This window comes from Physella acuta, unplaced genomic scaffold (assembly GCF_028476545.2).
Source record: "Physella acuta isolate Inbredline_101_S28 unplaced genomic scaffold, ASM2847654v3 ptg000569l, whole genome shotgun sequence".
NCBI lineage: Eukaryota > Metazoa > Mollusca > Gastropoda > Physidae > Physella > Physella acuta.
In genome coordinates this window covers 222886-241772 of record NW_026732088.1, presented here as the reverse complement: position 1 = coordinate 241772, position 18887 = coordinate 222886, and the positions used below count along the sequence as shown (strand labels likewise).

The 18887-nt window shown below is 39.7% G+C and overlaps 1 protein-coding gene across 7 annotated transcripts in view; it reads left to right on the top strand.

Annotated features, from left to right (window-relative positions):
* The window catches only part of LOC131946727 (guanine nucleotide exchange factor DBS), a 96793-nt gene that overhangs the window by 36787 nt on the left and 41119 nt on the right, over positions 1–18887 (top strand). For 4 of the 7 annotated variants that reach the window (XM_059307652.1, XM_059307647.1, XM_059307646.1 and 1 more), the window contains 8 exons: positions 1745–1807; positions 6901–6984; positions 8425–8539; positions 10429–10519; positions 14732–14845; positions 15410–15526; positions 16759–16858; positions 17703–17862. In XM_059307652.1, coding sequence (XP_059163635.1) covers positions 1745–1807; positions 6901–6984; positions 8425–8539; positions 10429–10519; positions 14732–14845; positions 15410–15526; positions 16759–16858; positions 17703–17862 — 844 coding nt within the window. Of the gene's footprint in view, positions 1–1744; positions 1808–6900; positions 6985–7906; positions 7923–8424; positions 8540–10428; positions 10520–14731; positions 14846–15409; positions 15527–16758; positions 16859–17702; positions 17863–18887 lie in introns of those variants that run through there. The other 3 variants (XM_059307653.1, XM_059307648.1, XM_059307654.1) reach the window with 2 other exon arrangements.

The window sequence follows — 18887 nt, the reverse complement described above, 5'->3', positions numbered from 1 at the left end:
CTCCCAGAAGCAGGGAGACAGTAGACCATCAGATAAGTGGTCCGCGGAGAAGTTTGAGAAACAGAAAGAATACGAAATTTTTTGTCAGCAACCATCAATTCTTTCATGGTCGCGCTGGTATGAGAACAGACTGTTCAAAAAGTCATAAAAGTGAACTGGTGAAGGCACCAAACGAAAAAAGGTGGATGTGAATTCTAGAACTGTTTTGTGTCTGAGGAAGATGATGTAGACACATTGGATATGTGAAATAGGGATAACTGTCAATCTTTTACGAATGTGACGACATTGACAGTGAGTGGAACAATAAATTTTTTTTACGATGGTGCGATGGACATTTAGGAAGTGCACCTACCAAGCGTTGTTTGTGGTTGAAAACACACAAAAAAAGGCGGCGGTGGATGTAACTAGGGTGGGCCTAGTTACTAGTCACTATTGTTGAGAACGCGATAGTGCAGGTGTTGGACTGATAAGCCAACTGATAACGATCATAAAGCCACGGCGTAGTTTGGAAGGATACGACAAGCGCTGTCAACTTTGACACGACTTGGCTGATGAAACAGTGCAGATGTTATATTAATCGGACTGTACGACAGAAGCGGCGTAATTAACATTCTGATGCAACGATTAGAATCGATTACGATTACGACTATGATAGAACCGAATACGAATACGAATACGAAGGGGATATAAGGAAGGCGACGGCTGAGCTCGCTGTCTCAGTCTCTCTCTCTCTCTCTCGATCAGTCAGTCTGTGTGGCAGTATCAAGTTGGTTATATTGTGTTAAGAAGGACGATAGACATGTGTATTCAGTTATATGAAGACTAGTGAGGACTGTTGGGAGTCAGTTGATTCAAACTATTATTGTGAAGCATTCCTTTTGATTCAGTATATTATTGTGAAGCATTTCTTTGATTCATGTAATAAAAGGATCAATAGCGAACCTGCATCTTCGAGTATCTATACTGTGGTCGATGTTGTGTAGAATGAGTGGTTAGACTCGGTAACATTTGGCGTTGTCGAGCAGAACTCGTTAACATTTGGCGCTACAGGCAAATAGTCTCGTTACATATATATATATATATATATATATATATATATATATATATATATATATATATATATATATATATATATATATATATATATATATATATATATATATATAATGTGTTTGTATACATGTAATACGTGTTTGTGTTGAGATTTTGCGACTTTGATTGTATCGCTCGTCCACTAGCACTTAAAAAGTATATGTACCATGTATTCGTGTTTAAAAATTGCGACATTAATTGTATCTCAACGTCTTCCAATCTCACTTAAAAATGATGTAGACCTACCACATACGTGTGTTGTTAATTTGAGACATTGTTTGTGACGCTCGTCCAATGGCCCAGGAAAAAAAAAATTACAATTAGATTTAGCTCAGGTGAGTTGTTCGGTTTTGGCTCGAGTCTCAACTGGTCTGTCAGACATATCGTGTGCAGGTCAAGGTGTCCAGTGGAGCGTGACATGACCACTGGTGCGTCACAACAGAAAACCTCCACACTACTGAATTAAGCTGAAAAAAATCCAAGCAATATACGACACTCTCACACCTAATCATACCGCTATTCATTGTTTACTTGTTGCACACACCCCCTCCTTCACCCCCTGTTCCTGTAACCAACCAACCAGAACTAACCCGGCCCTCTGACCAATGTTGTAACACGTGATGCCAATTCTCTGAATGTGACCTATTTTCAGATCCACTCAACCGCGATGCCCAGGATGAGTTTGTGGTAATCGAATCCAAAGACGACATAACAGGTGTGTGACGTCATGTCATTGTCCCCATCACGGGCATCGCACCCTTCATTCGTCTCATCAAAGGCCGATCACTCTGATTAAACTTTAAGGGGGCTTAACTCTGCCCACAATTAAGCTTATGAAAGGGGGGAGGGGGGTTAAATAGTTTCATCGATTTTGTCAGCATAAGATTAGAAATGTTGTAATAATCTTGTTGTAATACTCGACTCACCGTGAATTGTTGTTTTGATTAAAACTAATCCCAGTTAAATACATTTATAACTTACCTCCCTGCTTTAGATTTACACATTTATCTCCCCTTATTTATCTCCCCCACATCTCCTGCCTGTACCCAGGTTTTTACTTCCCCACCCCGTTTTTCTAACCATTTCTTCTGCTTTAACCCTTTTGCTTCTATATTTACACCACTAAGCTTTTAACAAGATAGCATAAGATGGCGGTGCTAGCGAGTCCACTTGTTGAACCGAAACGGGTCTTCCTCGTGAATTTCGTTTCTTCAGCCCAAGATGCAACACCACAATCCGTCAAAAAAATTAAATCAATAGATCTAATTCCTTTTCATTCCAACTGAAACGTTTTGGAACATTTGCGTACCACTGTTAGCCGAGCTTTATTGGAACACACAAACACGGAGTTGATAATCACAGGACTACCATCTCATAAGGCCCCTCTGCTATTTCAGGTTCCAAAATAAACAGCTGAATGTTTCTCCGAATAGCTGAACTTTTTTTTGAAGAAATTCATGCGCTCCGGACAGCTGAACTGCGTGCTTCAAACAGCAGAATATTCTTATCATTTTACGCTCTGAATAACTCGACCATCTTTAGCCTAATCTGATCATTACGTTGACCCAGCTCAACAAAAATCTGCCCAATCCCAACATCCGTCAACCCAATCCCAACATCCGTCAACCCAATCCCAACATCCGTCAACCCAATCCCAACATCCATCAACCCAATCCCAACACCCCAATCCCAACATCCGTCAACCCAATCCCAACATCCGTCAACCCAATCCCAACATCCGTCAACCCAATCCCCACATCCGTCACCCCAATCCCAACATCTGTCAACCCAATCCCAACATCCGTCAACCCAACCCCAACATCCGTCAACCCAAATTCCAACATCCGTCAACCCAGTCCCAACATCCGTCAACCCAATCCCAACATCCGTCAACCCAACCCCAACATCCGTGAACCCAAATTCCAACATCCGTCAACCCAATTCCAACATCCGTCAACCCAACCCCAACATCCGTCAACCCAAATCGAAAATGTCCATTTGTCAAAAATGCCTCCCATTTAAATTGCAAACCAGGCCCCAAACAAAGCCCAATCTCGCAATGGCCAATTCCCCTTGCGTCTTAACGTCCTTTTTATTTCTAATTTTTTTTTTGGTCTTTAAGTTTAAATTTTAACATCAGCTGCGCATGCTCAGCGTAAATATGGTAATGGAAAGCTGTGAATGGAGATTTGTCCAATGAAAATTTAAAATACAAAAACGCACAAGGAACGACAACTCCAAAATCCATCTTGTTACATTCTTACAGCGGACTAAAGCAAGGGCTTGTACAGGCGAATCTCGCGGCTGTATGGAGCAACATTTGACATTTAGATGCCACATCAGCCTGCGTGTCACTGCTAACGTCCGTATGTCTTAGACTGTCTTGTCTGGAACACCAAATTTGTGTCTCGTTTGCTGATTTGCCTCAATGAGCCGGGGAGTGGACGGCTCAAACTTGTATGAGCCGAGTACATGTTTTTATTTAGTCGGAGAGTGTAGCACTTTATCCACATAGTATCTTCTAATTAGTCTAAAATATGTAGTGAGAATGATATCAAGCATCGTGTCACAATGGTATCCAGCTCTCCCTAACCTACGCCACATCGTCTACGCCAAGAATAAACCTACACAATGTTTAATTTTTTCAAAGAAAACTAGTTCTACAGAAGTAGACAGGGTTGTCGTTCATCGCGCCAATACTGTATTGTCTCCCCTGGCGCCACCCAGAGAGTTGTCCTTCTTAACGCCTCTTTTGTGTTGGGCAGACAAGTCGGGAAACGCCCCCGTCGGTGCTGTCTTCTGTTAAGCCGTCGTCATGACAACTCATCAATACTATTGATCAGGCTTCGATCATAGTCATCTCAAACTAATCGAACAAAGAAATCAATTTATTATTAAATCAACCAATGGATTCTACAATGGAATTAACCAGTCAATCGATCAACCGATGACAGAATCAGACTATACCGAATTTTTAAATTAACTAATTGTGCGCTAGAGTGTCAATTAGTATCACAGATGGGCTAATGAGCTCAACATCAACTTCCCCATCTAAAACATGACATTTGTGATATAACCTCTACTTCTCCATCTAAAACATGACATTTGTAATACAACATTAACTTTTCCATCTAAAACATGACATTTCTAATACAAACTTCTCAATTTAAAACATGACATTTTTAGCACAAAATCAACATCCCAATCGAAACATCGACATTTTTAACACAACATGAGCAAGCTGCTTGTGGTTCACTATTTTGTATCACCACCTCAGTTCTAACATTGATCCCCACTCTGACTCTAACCATGACTCTATTCCTAACTCTAGCGCACGCCCTAAACAGCAGAGTTTCTTCCAGGCATCTCTTCCGGAGAAAAAAGTCTGGAAGAAACACTGCCTAACAATGATACCATAAAGCCCTGTCTAAGATGCTAAAAAATAAAACCCAAACATGTATGATATTTTATGTCCCACGACCAACCAGCTGAACACGAGGAAGTTGCCAGATAGTCTTACGGTAAATGATGTGTGGGAAATAAAGTTTTACATTGATGTAAAACATTTAAAATAAAACAACCAGCGTAAATAACTTTCAGCTATTTATTTCAAGCGTGGAATGCTTCCATTTTTTAATAACTTTTTTATCATCCCATTTTTAAAATAAAATATTACAATATACGCGTTTTGATTTTTCTCTTTGAAGTAAATCCTAACAAATTTTTCTTCACTTTTTATGTATCACGTTTATCGCTAATTAACTGCACTCTTGCTTGTATTTGTATAGCCTAACTGCATGTTAAAATTGGGTTTAGGTTGTTCAATTTTTTTTTAACTAAGCATGTTTTAATTAACCAAAAAAACTTAAAATAATAGCTATTGATTTTTAAATATGCCTTTTGTTTTTTTAATCGTTTAACTCTAAAATTTTCATATAAACTGTTATGTCCCCTGTTTTAATGTGTTATGCCCCTGTTTTACTCTGTTATATCCCCTGTTTTAATCTGTTGTTTCCCCTGTTTAAATATGTTATGTCCATTGTTTAAATCTGTTATGTCCCCTGTTTTAATCTGTTATGTCCCCTGTTTTAATCTGTTATGTCCCCTGTGTTTAATATTTTGTCCCCTGTTTTAATCTGTTATGTCCCCTGTTTTTAATATTTTATGTCCCCTGTTTTAATATTTTATGTCCCCTGTTTTTAATATTTTATGTCCCCTGTTTTTAATATTTTATGTCCCCTGTTTTAATCTGTTATGTCCCCTGTTTTTAATATTTTATGTCCCCTGTTTTTAATATTTTATGTCCCCTGTTTTAATCTGTTATGTCCCCTGTTTTAATGTGTTATGTCCCCTGTTTTAATCTGTTATGTCCCCTGTTTTTAATATTTTATGTCCCCTGTTTTTAATCTGTTATGTCCCCTGTTTTTAGTATTTTATGTCCCCTGTTTTTAATATTTTATGTCCCCTGTTTTAATCTGTTATGTCCCCTGTTTTTAATATTTTATGTCCCCTGTTTTTAATCTGTTATGTCCCCTGTTTTTAGTATTTTATGTCCCCTGTTTTTAATATTTTATGTCCCCTGTTTTAATCTGTTATGTCCCCTGTTTTAATCTGTTTTGTCTCCACTTTTAAACTGTTAAATATCTAAGGCTATTAAGACATAATTATGATAAAATCAAAACTAACTAAAACCCAACCCATCATAGACATTCTAACCATAGGATATAGTTTTAGTCTACCAGTTCTACCACTGACCATTAGGATCTTTATTTACCTCAGATAGTCACTGACCATTAGAATCTACTACAGAGAATATCGTTAGTACTATAAATGAAACTACATCATTCATCTGAGTGAATTATCAAATGGTTCCCGTCTGGGTGTGTCTGGGGGGACGTAAAGACGGTCCTCCTTAAAATGTGGGCTTTGTATATATCCACTGTGTCTGGGTGGGGGGGGGGACGGCAACACCACCCTCCTGGAAATATTGGCACCCACGAGGGTTTATGCTCGGCCCTGTGTCTAGGTGGGGGGGGGGGGGTACCACCCTCCTGGAAATATTGGCACCCTCGAGGGTTTATGCTCGGCCCTGTGTAGATGGGGGTGGCGACGGCAACACCACCCTCCTGGAAATATTGGCACCCACGAGGGTTTATGCTCGGCCCTGTGTAGGTGGGGGGGGGGGGGGCAACACCACCCTCCTGGAAATATTGGCACCCTCGAGGGTTTATGCTCGGCCCTTGTCGACCCTGAGAGCAGTACTCGAGACAACTCGGCGAGACGCCATGATAAAAATATAAAAATATTTTAGAGTAGCCTCCCCTACCAAAGGTTCTCTTCCCTACCCAGTTTTGCTTCATGGTCGAGGCAAATCATTATCATTCGTAGTCGTGTAGTGTCGTGAATGCTTTAGTACTAAAACCACCAACTAGAATTATTTTTTTCATTTTTAAAAGCAATGAATGTATACTATATATGTAAAAACACATTAGGAAGTAACAGAAATTGAAGACATTTGAACTGACCACAGATAATAGAACTGACATTGAACTATTTAAACTGACCTGACCTTAGCGGTGACCACCACAGATAGGAAACACATGTTAAAAATAACCAGACTGACCACAGATGTAATAACGTATAATGGAGATAACCAATAATCAAATTGTCTACAGCATTGTGACCACCATATTGACCAACACAGAAAGTATAGCTTAAAAATATTATATGTGTTTACAACCCCAACAAATCCCCGATGTTTGAAATCTAAGTTGAAGTTAACCATCATTATCCCGTGACTTTGTGTAGGAAGCGCCATGGATGAAACAGTACAACAGTACAAAGTAATCGACGTAGCTTCGCTACTCCAGACAAAGTACGCCATACTTTCTGGTAAGTGTCGCTTCTAGTCTTACTACTACAAAGTACGCCATACTTTCTGGTAAGTTTCGCTACTAGTCTCACTACTACAAAGTACGCCATACTTTCTGGTAAGTTTCGCTACTAGTCTCACTACTACAAAGTACGCCGTTACGCTATACTTTCTGGTAAGTTTCGCTACTAGTCTCACTACTACAAAGTACGCCATACTTTCTGGTAAGTTTCGCTACTAGTCTCACTACTACAAAGTACGCCATACTTTCTGGTAAGTTTCGCTACTAGTCTCACTACTACAAAGTACGCCGTTACGCTATACTTTCTGGTAAGTTTCGCTGCTAGTTTCACTACTACAAAGTACGCCATACTTTCTGATAAGTTTCGCTACTAGTCTCACTACTACAAAGTACGCCGTTACGCTATACTTTCTGGTAAGTTTCGCTGCTAGTTTCACTACTACAAAGTACGCCATACTTTCTGGTAAGTTTCGCTACTAGTCTCACTACTACAAAGTACGCCATACTTTCTGGTAAGTTTCGCTACTAGTCTCACTACTACAAAGTACGCCATACTTTCTGGTAAGTTTCGCTACTAGTCTCACTACTACAAAGTACGCCGTTACGCTATACTTTCTGGTAAGTTTCGCTACTAGTCTCACTACTACAAAGTACGCCGTTACGCTATACTTTCTGGTAAGTTTCGCTGCTAGTTTCACTACTACAAAGTACGCCATACTTTCTGATAAGTTTCGCTACTAGTCTCACTACTACAAAGTACGCCGTTACGCTATACTTTCTGGTAAGTTTCGCTGCTAGTTTCACTACTACAAAGTACGCCATACTTTCTGATAAGTTTCGCTACTAGTCTCACTACTACAAAGTACGCCGTTACGCTATACTTTCTGGTAAGTTTCGCTGCTAGTTTCACTACTACAAAGTACGCCATACTTTCTGGTAAGTTTCGCTACTAGTCTCACTACTACCCTAAAACTCATTCTACTTTTGATCGACTTTTGGATCTTTGTTTTTGCCTCTGGAGACAATGGATGAATCCAGGGAAGTGGAATCTTCAGAGTGGGTCCCAGGACATTAAACAAAGTGATCATGGGTTGTCCTACATCTTCATCTCTCTCTCTACCTTTGCCTGTCAAGTCTAAAGAAATGCTAAGCTGTATGTTTGGTACTTGCCGAAAGGAAACCAGAGGTGGTAATACTTTTGTCTAAGGGAATCCATTCCTGTTTGATGCCGGAGTTGTCTCCCCTAGATGGGTTGCTGTCCCCAGCTAAAGATTCTCATCGGCCCCGGGTTGGAACTCGGGAGTTTCGGGTTCACTGTCATGTGGTCTTGGTGGTTAGCACTTAAATCATTCACTTTACCGTCATAAATTTAAATTTTTTAAAATTATTTTAAAATGATGCTTATCATTGACATGATTTTCCTTTCTACTCTCCCCAGGAGGAAAAGCCAAAAATGGGGCGCCCATAATGACATTCCCCGCCCGCCCCGGACTGCCCGATGTACCAGACGAGGATTATGGGAAGGTAGTTTCCTACCTGTGTGGGATTACACCGTGAGTTTGGTTTAACCCACCTGTAGTCAGGTGTCGGGGAGATGACCGGTTTGGTTATAATCTCGTGTTTTAACTCACCTGTAGTCAGGTTTCGGGGAGATGACCGGTTTGGTTAAATCCCTGTCACAGGGGTGTGTTTTAATATCCACGTTTACGGCTTTGTCCAGTGTTCGAATCCTGGACGGAGCAGGTGATGTAGACATCTTTATAGATTGTGACAGTCCCCCCCCCCCCCCACCTCAATCCTACTATCAGATTCTAGATCTAATTTGAAAAATCTGATCATAACCACAAAGCATATCAAAGCTGATCACCGATAATGATTTCACTCAGATTTTTTTTATGCCTAGCAGCGACTGGGTGGGTGTGTTTGTTTGGGGGTGGTCGAGGTTGATTGGTGGGGGAATTATTGTTCGCAATTAGCCCCATCAAGTATTTTAAACTCGGCCATTTAAACAAATTAACAGAGTTTTCACCAATCAATTAAATCTAGGAGTACTTTTAACGAGTTAATATTAAACGTTTCCATTTTTATCGTTTTTAAACCATAGCCATACATTGTTTTCTGTGTGTTTTAAATATAGGACGGTACGCCATTGATTTCTGTTCCGATGTTGAATTCTTTTAACGAGATCAAATTAATTCCGATAGTTTGTAATACGTGTAAAGACGTTGAGTGAAATAAAATAAAAAATAAAAACCATTTTTTATCGTCCTCACAAGCAGTGTTTCTTCCAGGTTTTTTCTCCCGGGGGAAGGGGGGGGGCACACACTAATAAATGTATATATTTTCTATATAAATTCTGTTTCGTTCGGGGGGGGGGGGGGGACGAGCCCCACGAAGAGATGTCTGGAAGAAACTCTGCTCACAAGTAAATCTTGTTGGTACTGCTAGTCTATAGAATAGGAACAGTCGCTTGATCAAGAATATTTGCATATGTCATTGTCTTTTCACTTCGCCATTTTCGACGTTTATGAAAAGTTACTTTAATTTTGCTTTACAACTTTGTTTGGCAGCCATCAATAGAATCTAAACTTGTGCATATAAAACATAATTATGAACCAACACCTGATCGTATTGTTCCCCACATGCAAATATTTAAATGAACTCAAACTATTCTGTCAGGACCACTCATCACAAGGCCGCGTTAAGGGTTAATTAAAAAATAAATCGGGGAAATAACCAGATGAAAACTCTAACCAAATCAAAACTCTAAACATTGTTCCTGTTTAACGAAATAAATCGTAATCCTTTTTCATCTATTCATCTGTGGATGTTGTGCTAACAACTAAAAAGATTTATGTGCGAATTTTACATCAGTTTCCAAGGGGAAAAGTAGGTTACTAAAAGTACAAGGTTATTAAAAATTCCAAACGATAATCAATAAATAAGATTGATGTACAGGCAATAAAAGTAAATCGTAGTGACCTACTGCTGTAGAGACACGTCTTATTTAACGACACGTCTCGTTTAACGACACGTCTTATTTAACGACATGTCTCATTTAACGGCGTTTCTTATTAATGACTCTCTCTTTACACTAAAAGTCCCGTTAACAAAATGCCCTACCAACAAAATGTCCTACCATCAAAATGTCCTACCAACAAAATGTCCTACCAACAAATCCAGCATGATGTCCTATCAACTAAATGTTCTACCAACGAACTGTCCTACCACAAAAAATGTCCTACCAACAAATGTCCTGCCAGCAAAATGTCCTACCAACAATGTCCTACGAACGAAATCTCCTACCAACAAAATGCCCTATTAACAAAATGTCCTACCATTAATGTCCTACCAACGAAATGTCCTACCACCAAAATGTCCTACCAACGAAATGTCCTACCAACTAAATGTCCTAGTAACAAAATGTCCTCTATATCACCAGGCTTCACGAGTCGGAGGCCGGGTTTGTGATAGTGATAGACAGACGCCAAGACAGTTGGGGCGCGGTCAAGGCCATCCTACTCAAACTCTCGGTAAGTTTGGTCGTCTGATTAAACAGGGTAGACACGTTGCAGGGTAGGGAGATGTTGGGACCACAGGGGAGATGTTGGGACCCCGGGGGAGATGTTGGGGCCATAGGGGAGATGTTGGGACCACAGGAAGAGATGTTGGGACCACAGGGGAGATGTTGGGGCCACAGGGGAGATGTTGGGACCACAGGGGAGATGTTGGGACCCCGGGGGAGATGTTGGGGCCACAGGGGAGATGTTGGGACCACAGGGGAGATGTTGGGACCACAGGGGAGATGTTGGGACCACAGGGGAGATGTTGGGACCCCGGGGGAGATGTTGGGACCACAGGGGAGATGTTGGGACCACAGGGGAGATGTTGGGACCCCGGGGGAGATGTTGGGGCCACAGGGGAGATGTTGGGACCACACGGAAGATGTTGGGACCACAGGGGAGATGTTGGGACCACAGGGGAGATGTTGGGACCACAGGGGAGATGTTGCGACCACAGGGGAGATGTTGGGACCCCGGGGGAGATGTTGTGGCCACAGGGGAGATGTTGGGACCAAAGGGAAGATGTTGGGACCACAGGGGAGATGTTGGGACCACAGGGGAGATGTTGGGGCCACATGGTAGATGTTGGGACCACAGGGGAGATGTTGGGACCACAGGGGAGATGTTGGGACCCCAAGGAAGATGTTGGGACCACAGGGGAGATGTTGGGACCACAGGGGAGATGTTGGGGCCACATGGTAGATGTTGGGACCACAGGGGAGATGTTGGGACCACAGGGGAGATGTTGGGACCCCAAGGGAGATGTTGGGACCACAGGGGAGATGTTGGGACCCCAAGGAAGATGTTGGGACCACAGGGGAGATGTTGGGACCACAGGGGAGATGTTGGGACCACAGGGGAGATGTTGGGGCCACAGGGGAGATGTTGGGGCCACAGGGGAGATGTTGGGTCCACAGGGGAGATGTTGGGACCCCAAGGGAGATGTTGGGACCATAAGGAGATGTTAGTTGGGGACATTCTGTAATGTTAGTTGAGATATTTGATAGTTGACAATTCGAGGGTTGGTCAGAGGATGGATTAAAATATGTAGGAATCAAAGATGATTGGTGGGTGGGTGTGGTAGAGATTACACCTAGTGACCCTGGGACCGACCAGTTCACGTCAGAATGCTCTAGAAGGCCGTGATTGGCGGCCAATTAGAGGACAGCAGGTGAACCACAGCCTCCATGTCCACACTGATGGACTGTAGTGGACATCTGCACCTGTTGTTCTCTTAAGATAGTATCCTGCGTTAGAAAACTCCATTGGTCAAAGGAATTGAACAATAGGCCAGTTAAATGTCTTGTAAAAATAACATGCTCAGAGGATTTGTTGCATGACCTGCAACTTGTTTATATACTTTTTGCAGGCGTTTTTCCCTGTCCTTATTTACTGTAAAAACGTAACATATTCAGAGGATTTGTTGCATGACCTGCAACTTGTTTGTATACTTGTTGCAGGCGTTTTTCCCTGTCCTTATTTACTGTAAAAACGTAACATATTCAGAGGATTTGTTGCATGACCTGCAACTTGTTTCTATACTTGTTGCAGGCGTTTTTCCCTGTCCTTATCTACTGTAAAAACGTAACATATTCAGAGGATTTGTTGCATGACCTGCAAGTTGTTTCTATACTTGTTGCAGGCATTTTCCCTGTCCCTATTTACTGTAAGAACATAACATATTCAGAGGATTTGTTGCATGACCTGCAACTTGTTTCTATACTTGTTGCAGGCGTTTTTCCTTGTCCTTATTTACTGTAAAAACGTAACATATTCAGAGGATTTGTTGCATGACCTGCAACTTGTTTCTATACTTGTTGCAGGCGTTTTTCCCTGTCCTTATTTACTGTAAAAACGTAACATATTCAGAGGATTTGTTGCATGACCTGCAACTTGTTTCTATACTTGTTGCAGGCGTTTTTCCCTGTCCTTATCTACTGTAAAAACGTAACATATTCAGAGGATTTGTTGCATGACCTGCAAGTTGTTTCTATACTTGTTGCAGGCATTTTCCCTGTCCCTATTTACTGTAAGAACATAACATATTCAGAGGATTTGTTGCATGACCTGCAACTTGTTTCTATACTTGTTGCAGGCATTTTCCCTATCCCTATTTACTGTAAGAACATAACATATTCAGAGGATTTGTTGCATGACCTGCAACTTGTTTCTATACTTGTTGCAGGCATTTTCCCTGTCCCTGTTTACTGTAAGAACATAACATATTCAGAGGATTTGTTCTATGACCTGCAACTTGTTTGTATACTTGTTGCAGGCGTTTTTCCCTGTCCTTATTTACTGTAAAAACGTAACATATTCAGAGGATTTGTTGCATGACCTGCAACTTGTTTCTATACTTGTTGCAGGCGTTTTTCCCTGTCCTTATCTACTGTAAAAACGTAACATATTCAGAGGATTTGTTGCATGACCTGCAAGTTGTTTCTATACTTGTTGCAGGCATTTTCCCTGTCCCTATTTACTGTAAGAACATAACATATTCAGAGGATTTGTTGCATGACCTGCAACTTGTTTCTATACTTGTTGCAGGCGTTTTTCCTTGTCCTTATTTACTGTAAAAACGTAACATATTCAGAGGATTTGTTGCATGACCTGCAACTTGTTTCTATACTTGTTGCAGGCGTTTTTCCCTGTCCTTATTTACTGTAAAAACGTAACATATTCAGAGGATTTGTTGCATGACCTGCAACTTGTTTCTATACTTGTTGCAGGCGTTTTTCCCTGTCCTTATCTACTGTAAAAACGTAACATATTCAGAGGATTTGTTGCATGACCTGCAAGTTGTTTCTATACTTGTTGCAGGCATTTTCCCTGTCCCTATTTACTGTAAGAACATAACATATTCAGAGGATTTGTTGCATGACCTGCAACTTGTTTCTATACTTGTTGCAGGCGTTTTTCCTTGTCCTTATTTACTGTAAAAACGTAACATATTCAGAGGATTTGTTGCATGACCTGCAACTTGTTTCTATACTTGTTGCAGGCGTTTTTCCCTGTCCTTATTTACTGTAAAAACGTAACATATTCAGAGGATTTGTTGCATGACCTGCAACTTGTTTCTATACTTGTTGCAGGCGTTTTTCCCTGTCCTTATTTACTGTAAAAACGTAACATATTCAGAGGATTTGTTGCATGACCTGCAACTTGTTTCTATACTTGTTGCAGGCATTTTCCCTGTCCTTATTTACTGTAAAAACGTAACATATTCAGAGGATTTGTTGCATGACCTGCAACTTGTTTCTATACTTGTTGCAGGCGTTCTTCCCTGTCTTTATTTACTGTAAAAACGTAACATATCCAGAGGATTTGTTGCATGACCTGCAACTTGTTTCTATACTTGTTGCAGGCGTTTTTCCCTGTCCTTATTTACTGTAAAAACGTAACATATTCAGAGGATTTGTTGCATGACCTGCAACTTGTTTCTATACTTGTTGCAGGCATTTTCCCTGTCCTTATTTACTGTAAAAACGTAACATATTCAGAGGATTTGTTGCATGACCTGCAACTTGTTTCTATACTTGTTGCAGGCGTTCTTCCCTGTCTTTATTTACTGTAAAAACGTAACATATCCAGAGGATTTGTTGCATGACCTGCAACTTGTTTCTATACTTGTTGCAGGCGTTCTTGCCTGTCTTTATTTACTGTAAAAACGTAACATATCCAGAGGATTTGTTGCATGACCTGCAACTTGTTTCTATACTTGTTGCAGGCGTTCTTCCCTGTCCTTATTTACTGTAAAAACGTAACATATACAGAAGATTTGTTGCATGACCTGCAACTTGTTTCTATACTTGTTGCAGGCGTTCTTCCCTGTCTTTATTTACTGTAAAAACGTAACATATCCAGAGGATTTGTTGCATGACCTGCAACTTGTTTCTATACTTGTTGCAGGCGTTCTTCCCTGTCCTTATTTACTGTAAAAACGTAACATATACAGAAGATTTGTTGCATGACCTGCAACTTGTTTCTATACTTGTTGCAGGCGTTCTTCCCTGTCCTTATTTACTGTAAAAACGTAACATATACAGAAGATTTGTTGCATGACCTGCAACTTGTTTCTATACTTGTTGCAGGCGTTCTTCCCTGTCCTTATTTACTGTAAAAACGTAACATATCCAGAGGATTTGTTGCATGACCTGCAACTTGTTTCTATACTTGTTGCAGGCGTTCTTCCCTGTCCACATTCAAGTCGTGTTCCTGCTGCAGCCAAAAGGTTTCTTCCAGAGGGCGTTTGCTGACTTCAGGTCAAAGTTCGTCAAAGAGGAACTGGAGTTCAAGGTCAGTGATTAACTCACCTTTCACCTCTTTCACAAGACATTGATGCACACTGCTGTATAGTAACCAATGTCTTGGGGTGTGTGTGGGTTGTAATGTTAACAAAAGCTGAGTCCTGGGATAATGTTAGTCATCAATGTGGTTGTCTGTGTGTGGGTTTAGTGTTAATTTAAAGCTGAGTCCTGGGATAATGTTAGTCATCAATGTGGTTGTCTGTGTGTGGGTTGTAATGTTAACAAAAGCTGAGTCCTGGGATAATGTTAGTCATCAATGTGGTTGTCTGTGTGTGGGTTGTAATGTTAACAAAAGCTGAGTCCTGGGATAATGTTAGTCATCAATGTGGTTGTCTGTGTGTGGGTTGTAATGTTAACAAAAGCTGAGTCCTGGGATAATGTTAGTCATCAATGTGGTTGTCTGTGTGTGGGTTGTAATGTTAACAAAAGCTGAGTCCTGGGATAATGTTAGTCATCAATGTGGTTGTCTGTGTGTGGGTTTAGTGTGAATTTAAAGCTGATCCCTAGCTAAAGTTCCAGTCTCCAGAATGTGTTGTGTCTCCCCCCCCCCCAGGTTGTGTTGTGTGACAGTCCAAAAGACATGGAGGATTACATTGAGACAGCTCAGCTGACCTTAGATGTGGGCGGAGAACTGGAGTTTGATGCCAGTGAGTGGACGGAGCACAGATCTGTGAGTATCAACATACACCTGTATCAACATCCTACCTGTATCAGCATACACCTGTATCAACATATACCTGTATCAACATACATCTGTATCAACATACATCTGTATCAACATACACCTGTACCAACATACATCTTTATCAAAACCTGATCTGAATCAGCATACACTTGAATCATCTGACCAGAATCAACATACACCTGTGTAACCATACACCTGTATCAACATACACCTTTATCAACATCTGATCTGAATCAACATCTGACTTGAATCAACATACACCTTTATCAACATCTTACCTGTCATATATCATACCTGTATAAATAAACATAACACAATCAGACTGTTATTGATACATTGAAAATTTTTAATTTAACAATTATAATTTTAAATAACATTTTTTTTTCATACACAATCTGTGAATTCTCTGTCATTGGAACAAAATCTAACCAATCCTGTTCTTTGAAACAAAATCTAACCAATCCTGTTCTCTGAAACAAAATCTAACCACTCCTGTTCTTTGAAACAAAATCTAACCAATCCTGTTCTTTGAAACAAAATCTAACCAATCCTGTTCTTTGAAACAAAATCTAACCAATCCTGTTCTTTGAAACAAAATCTAACCAATCCTGTTCTTTGAAACAAAATCTAACCAATCCTCTTCTTTGTAACAAAATCTAACCAATCCTGTTCTCTGAAACAAAATCTAACCAATCCTGTTTGAAACAAAATCTAACCAATCCTGTTCTTTGAAACAAAATCTAACCAATCCTGTTCTTTGAAACAAAATCCAACCAATCCTGTTCCTTGAAACAAAATCCAACCAATCCTGTTCTTTGAAACAAAATCTAACCAATCCTGTTCTTTGAAACAAAATCTAACCAATCCTGTTCTCTGAAACAAAATCTAACCAATCCTGTTTGAAACAAAATCTAACCAATCCTGTTCTTTGAAACAAAATCTAACCAATCCTGTTCTTTGAAACAAAATCTAACCAATCCTCTTCTTTGTAACAAAATCTAACCAACCCTGTTCTTTGAAACAAAATCTAACCAATCCTGTTTTTTGAAACAAAATCTAACCAATCCTCTTCTTTGTAACAAAATCTAACCAACCCTGTTCTTTGAAACAAAATCTAACCAATCCTTTCTCTGAAACAAAATCCAACCAATCCTGTTCTCTGAAACAAAATCCAACCAATCCTGTTCTCTGAAACAAAATCCAACCAATCCTGGCAGGCTGTAGAAAAGTTCTCCAAGAACACCGCCCAGATCTCCACCAACCTGTCTGCTGTGGTTAAGAAAATGGAGGAGAGAGAGCTGCCCAATGACGTCACTGGTAACAAGTTATTATTAATCTCTAGCTATCTATCTGTTAGTCAGTCGTCAGGTGTCTATGTTTTTATCAGTTGTCAGTTGTCCATCTGTTAGACATCAGTTGTCCATATGTCAGTCAGTCGTAAGTTGTCCTTACTTTAAACAATCTGGTGAAATTTGTAACATATTGAGAAATCAAAATGTAAAAAAAAAGTTTACAAAATTTTTTAAGTGTGTGTGTGTGTAATGTTACTTAGTATGTGTGTGTGTGTTATGTTGTTTAATGTGTGTGTGTGTCATGTTATTAAATGTGTGTGTGTCATGTTATTTAATGTGTGTGTGTCATGTTATTTAGTGTGTGTGTCATGTTATTTAGTGTGTGTCATGTTATTTAATGTGTGTGTGTCATCTTATTTAGTGTGTGTGTCATTTTATTTAGTGTGTGTGTGTGTCATGTTATTTAGTGTGTGTGTCATGTTATTTAGTGTGTGTGTATCATGTTAATTAGTGTGTGTGTGTCATTTTATTTAGTGTGTGTGTGTGTCATGTTATTAACATTGCTATTGATTGTATGTATATACTGGGTAACAGCTGTCAATCTATGTTTATTATTAGCTCTACTTATTTACATATTTGTTTATAACAAATAAACATAAATTTTAATAAACAGTTTAGTGATAATTATTCATTATTCTACGTATATAGTTGTAACAACTTAGTAAAAGCTATAAACAGTATACAACATATTAAAGAAACTAATACTATAAGTACTTTAACTACAGACTAAATAACTAGTGTCTAAACTTAAAAACCAAATTTTATTTTTTGCTGTTGTGTATTTAAAAAAAAATTGTGTACTCACACAGGCACAGAGGCGGTGATGCGTGTCTGTATGGCGGAGAGGAAGGAACTGCTGGAGGATATAGACAGCGCTTCAGCCCACGGGGAGACTCTGCTCAAGTGCATCAAGGGGGACAACTCTAACACACCCTTGACAAAACTCTGCCATGTCTTAGAGCTGGAGAGGTAAATTAAAAAGTTGGATCCAGATTTATGACATGCCCCCACTCCCCCCCCCCCCCCAACACACACACATGTACACACTCATACACAGCCTTAAAAAGTTTTAAAAGCCTTCTCTCACTCACACACATACACATGCATGCACACACATTTTTACAAGATTTAATCCTAGTTTCCACACACTTTTCCACACACACACCAACGCACACATGTACATACATTCATATACATAACACACATGTACATAGATACATATGTACAGACACACGTACATACACACACAGACATACATCTTTAAAATGTATTACAAAATAGATCTGCCTTATGACTTCTACATAATGCTTCATTAGTTCAACCTAGTCAACAATATTAAATGCTGAGTTCACCTTCTAATTATTAATTACCACAAGACCAGCTGTTCTAATTCAGGAAGTGCCACCTGCCTCACTTAATTACATGCATAATTTAAATTCATAATTTATTCATATCATCATTACCACTGATACACTAAGGATGCACATATTGTATGGAGTGGAGGGGGTGGGGTGGCTTAACAGTTTGTAATATCTGTTATATGGGGTAGGGTGATGTTTCTATCCAAGCGTTTGATTCTCCCTTTTTTATCTGTTATTTCAAATATTTAAATAATACATTTAACAAAGATGGTTTACACAAAAATTCTATAAATAGAACCTTAAAAGCTTTGCTTTGGTTTGTAATAAAGATTTGACAAGTGAATATTGTTTTCTATTCTGATTCCCAAAATGTATTTTCAAGTCACTGACCACTGAGTTTTTGTTGTAGGCCGACAATATTGTGTTATGGTTTGAGGGAAGGGGTTGGTTGCTAAAAGTGCCATGTTATATTAAGAAATATCTGAAGATAAGTTATATAACAATACACAGTCCTGGTTGGTATGAAATATTTTATTTTATGCACCACCAGCTTCTACCACAGACAAATAAAGACTAGTTTTTCACTAAGGGAAGTAACTAGAATTTAACTTTCTCACAATTTTGTTCTAATTT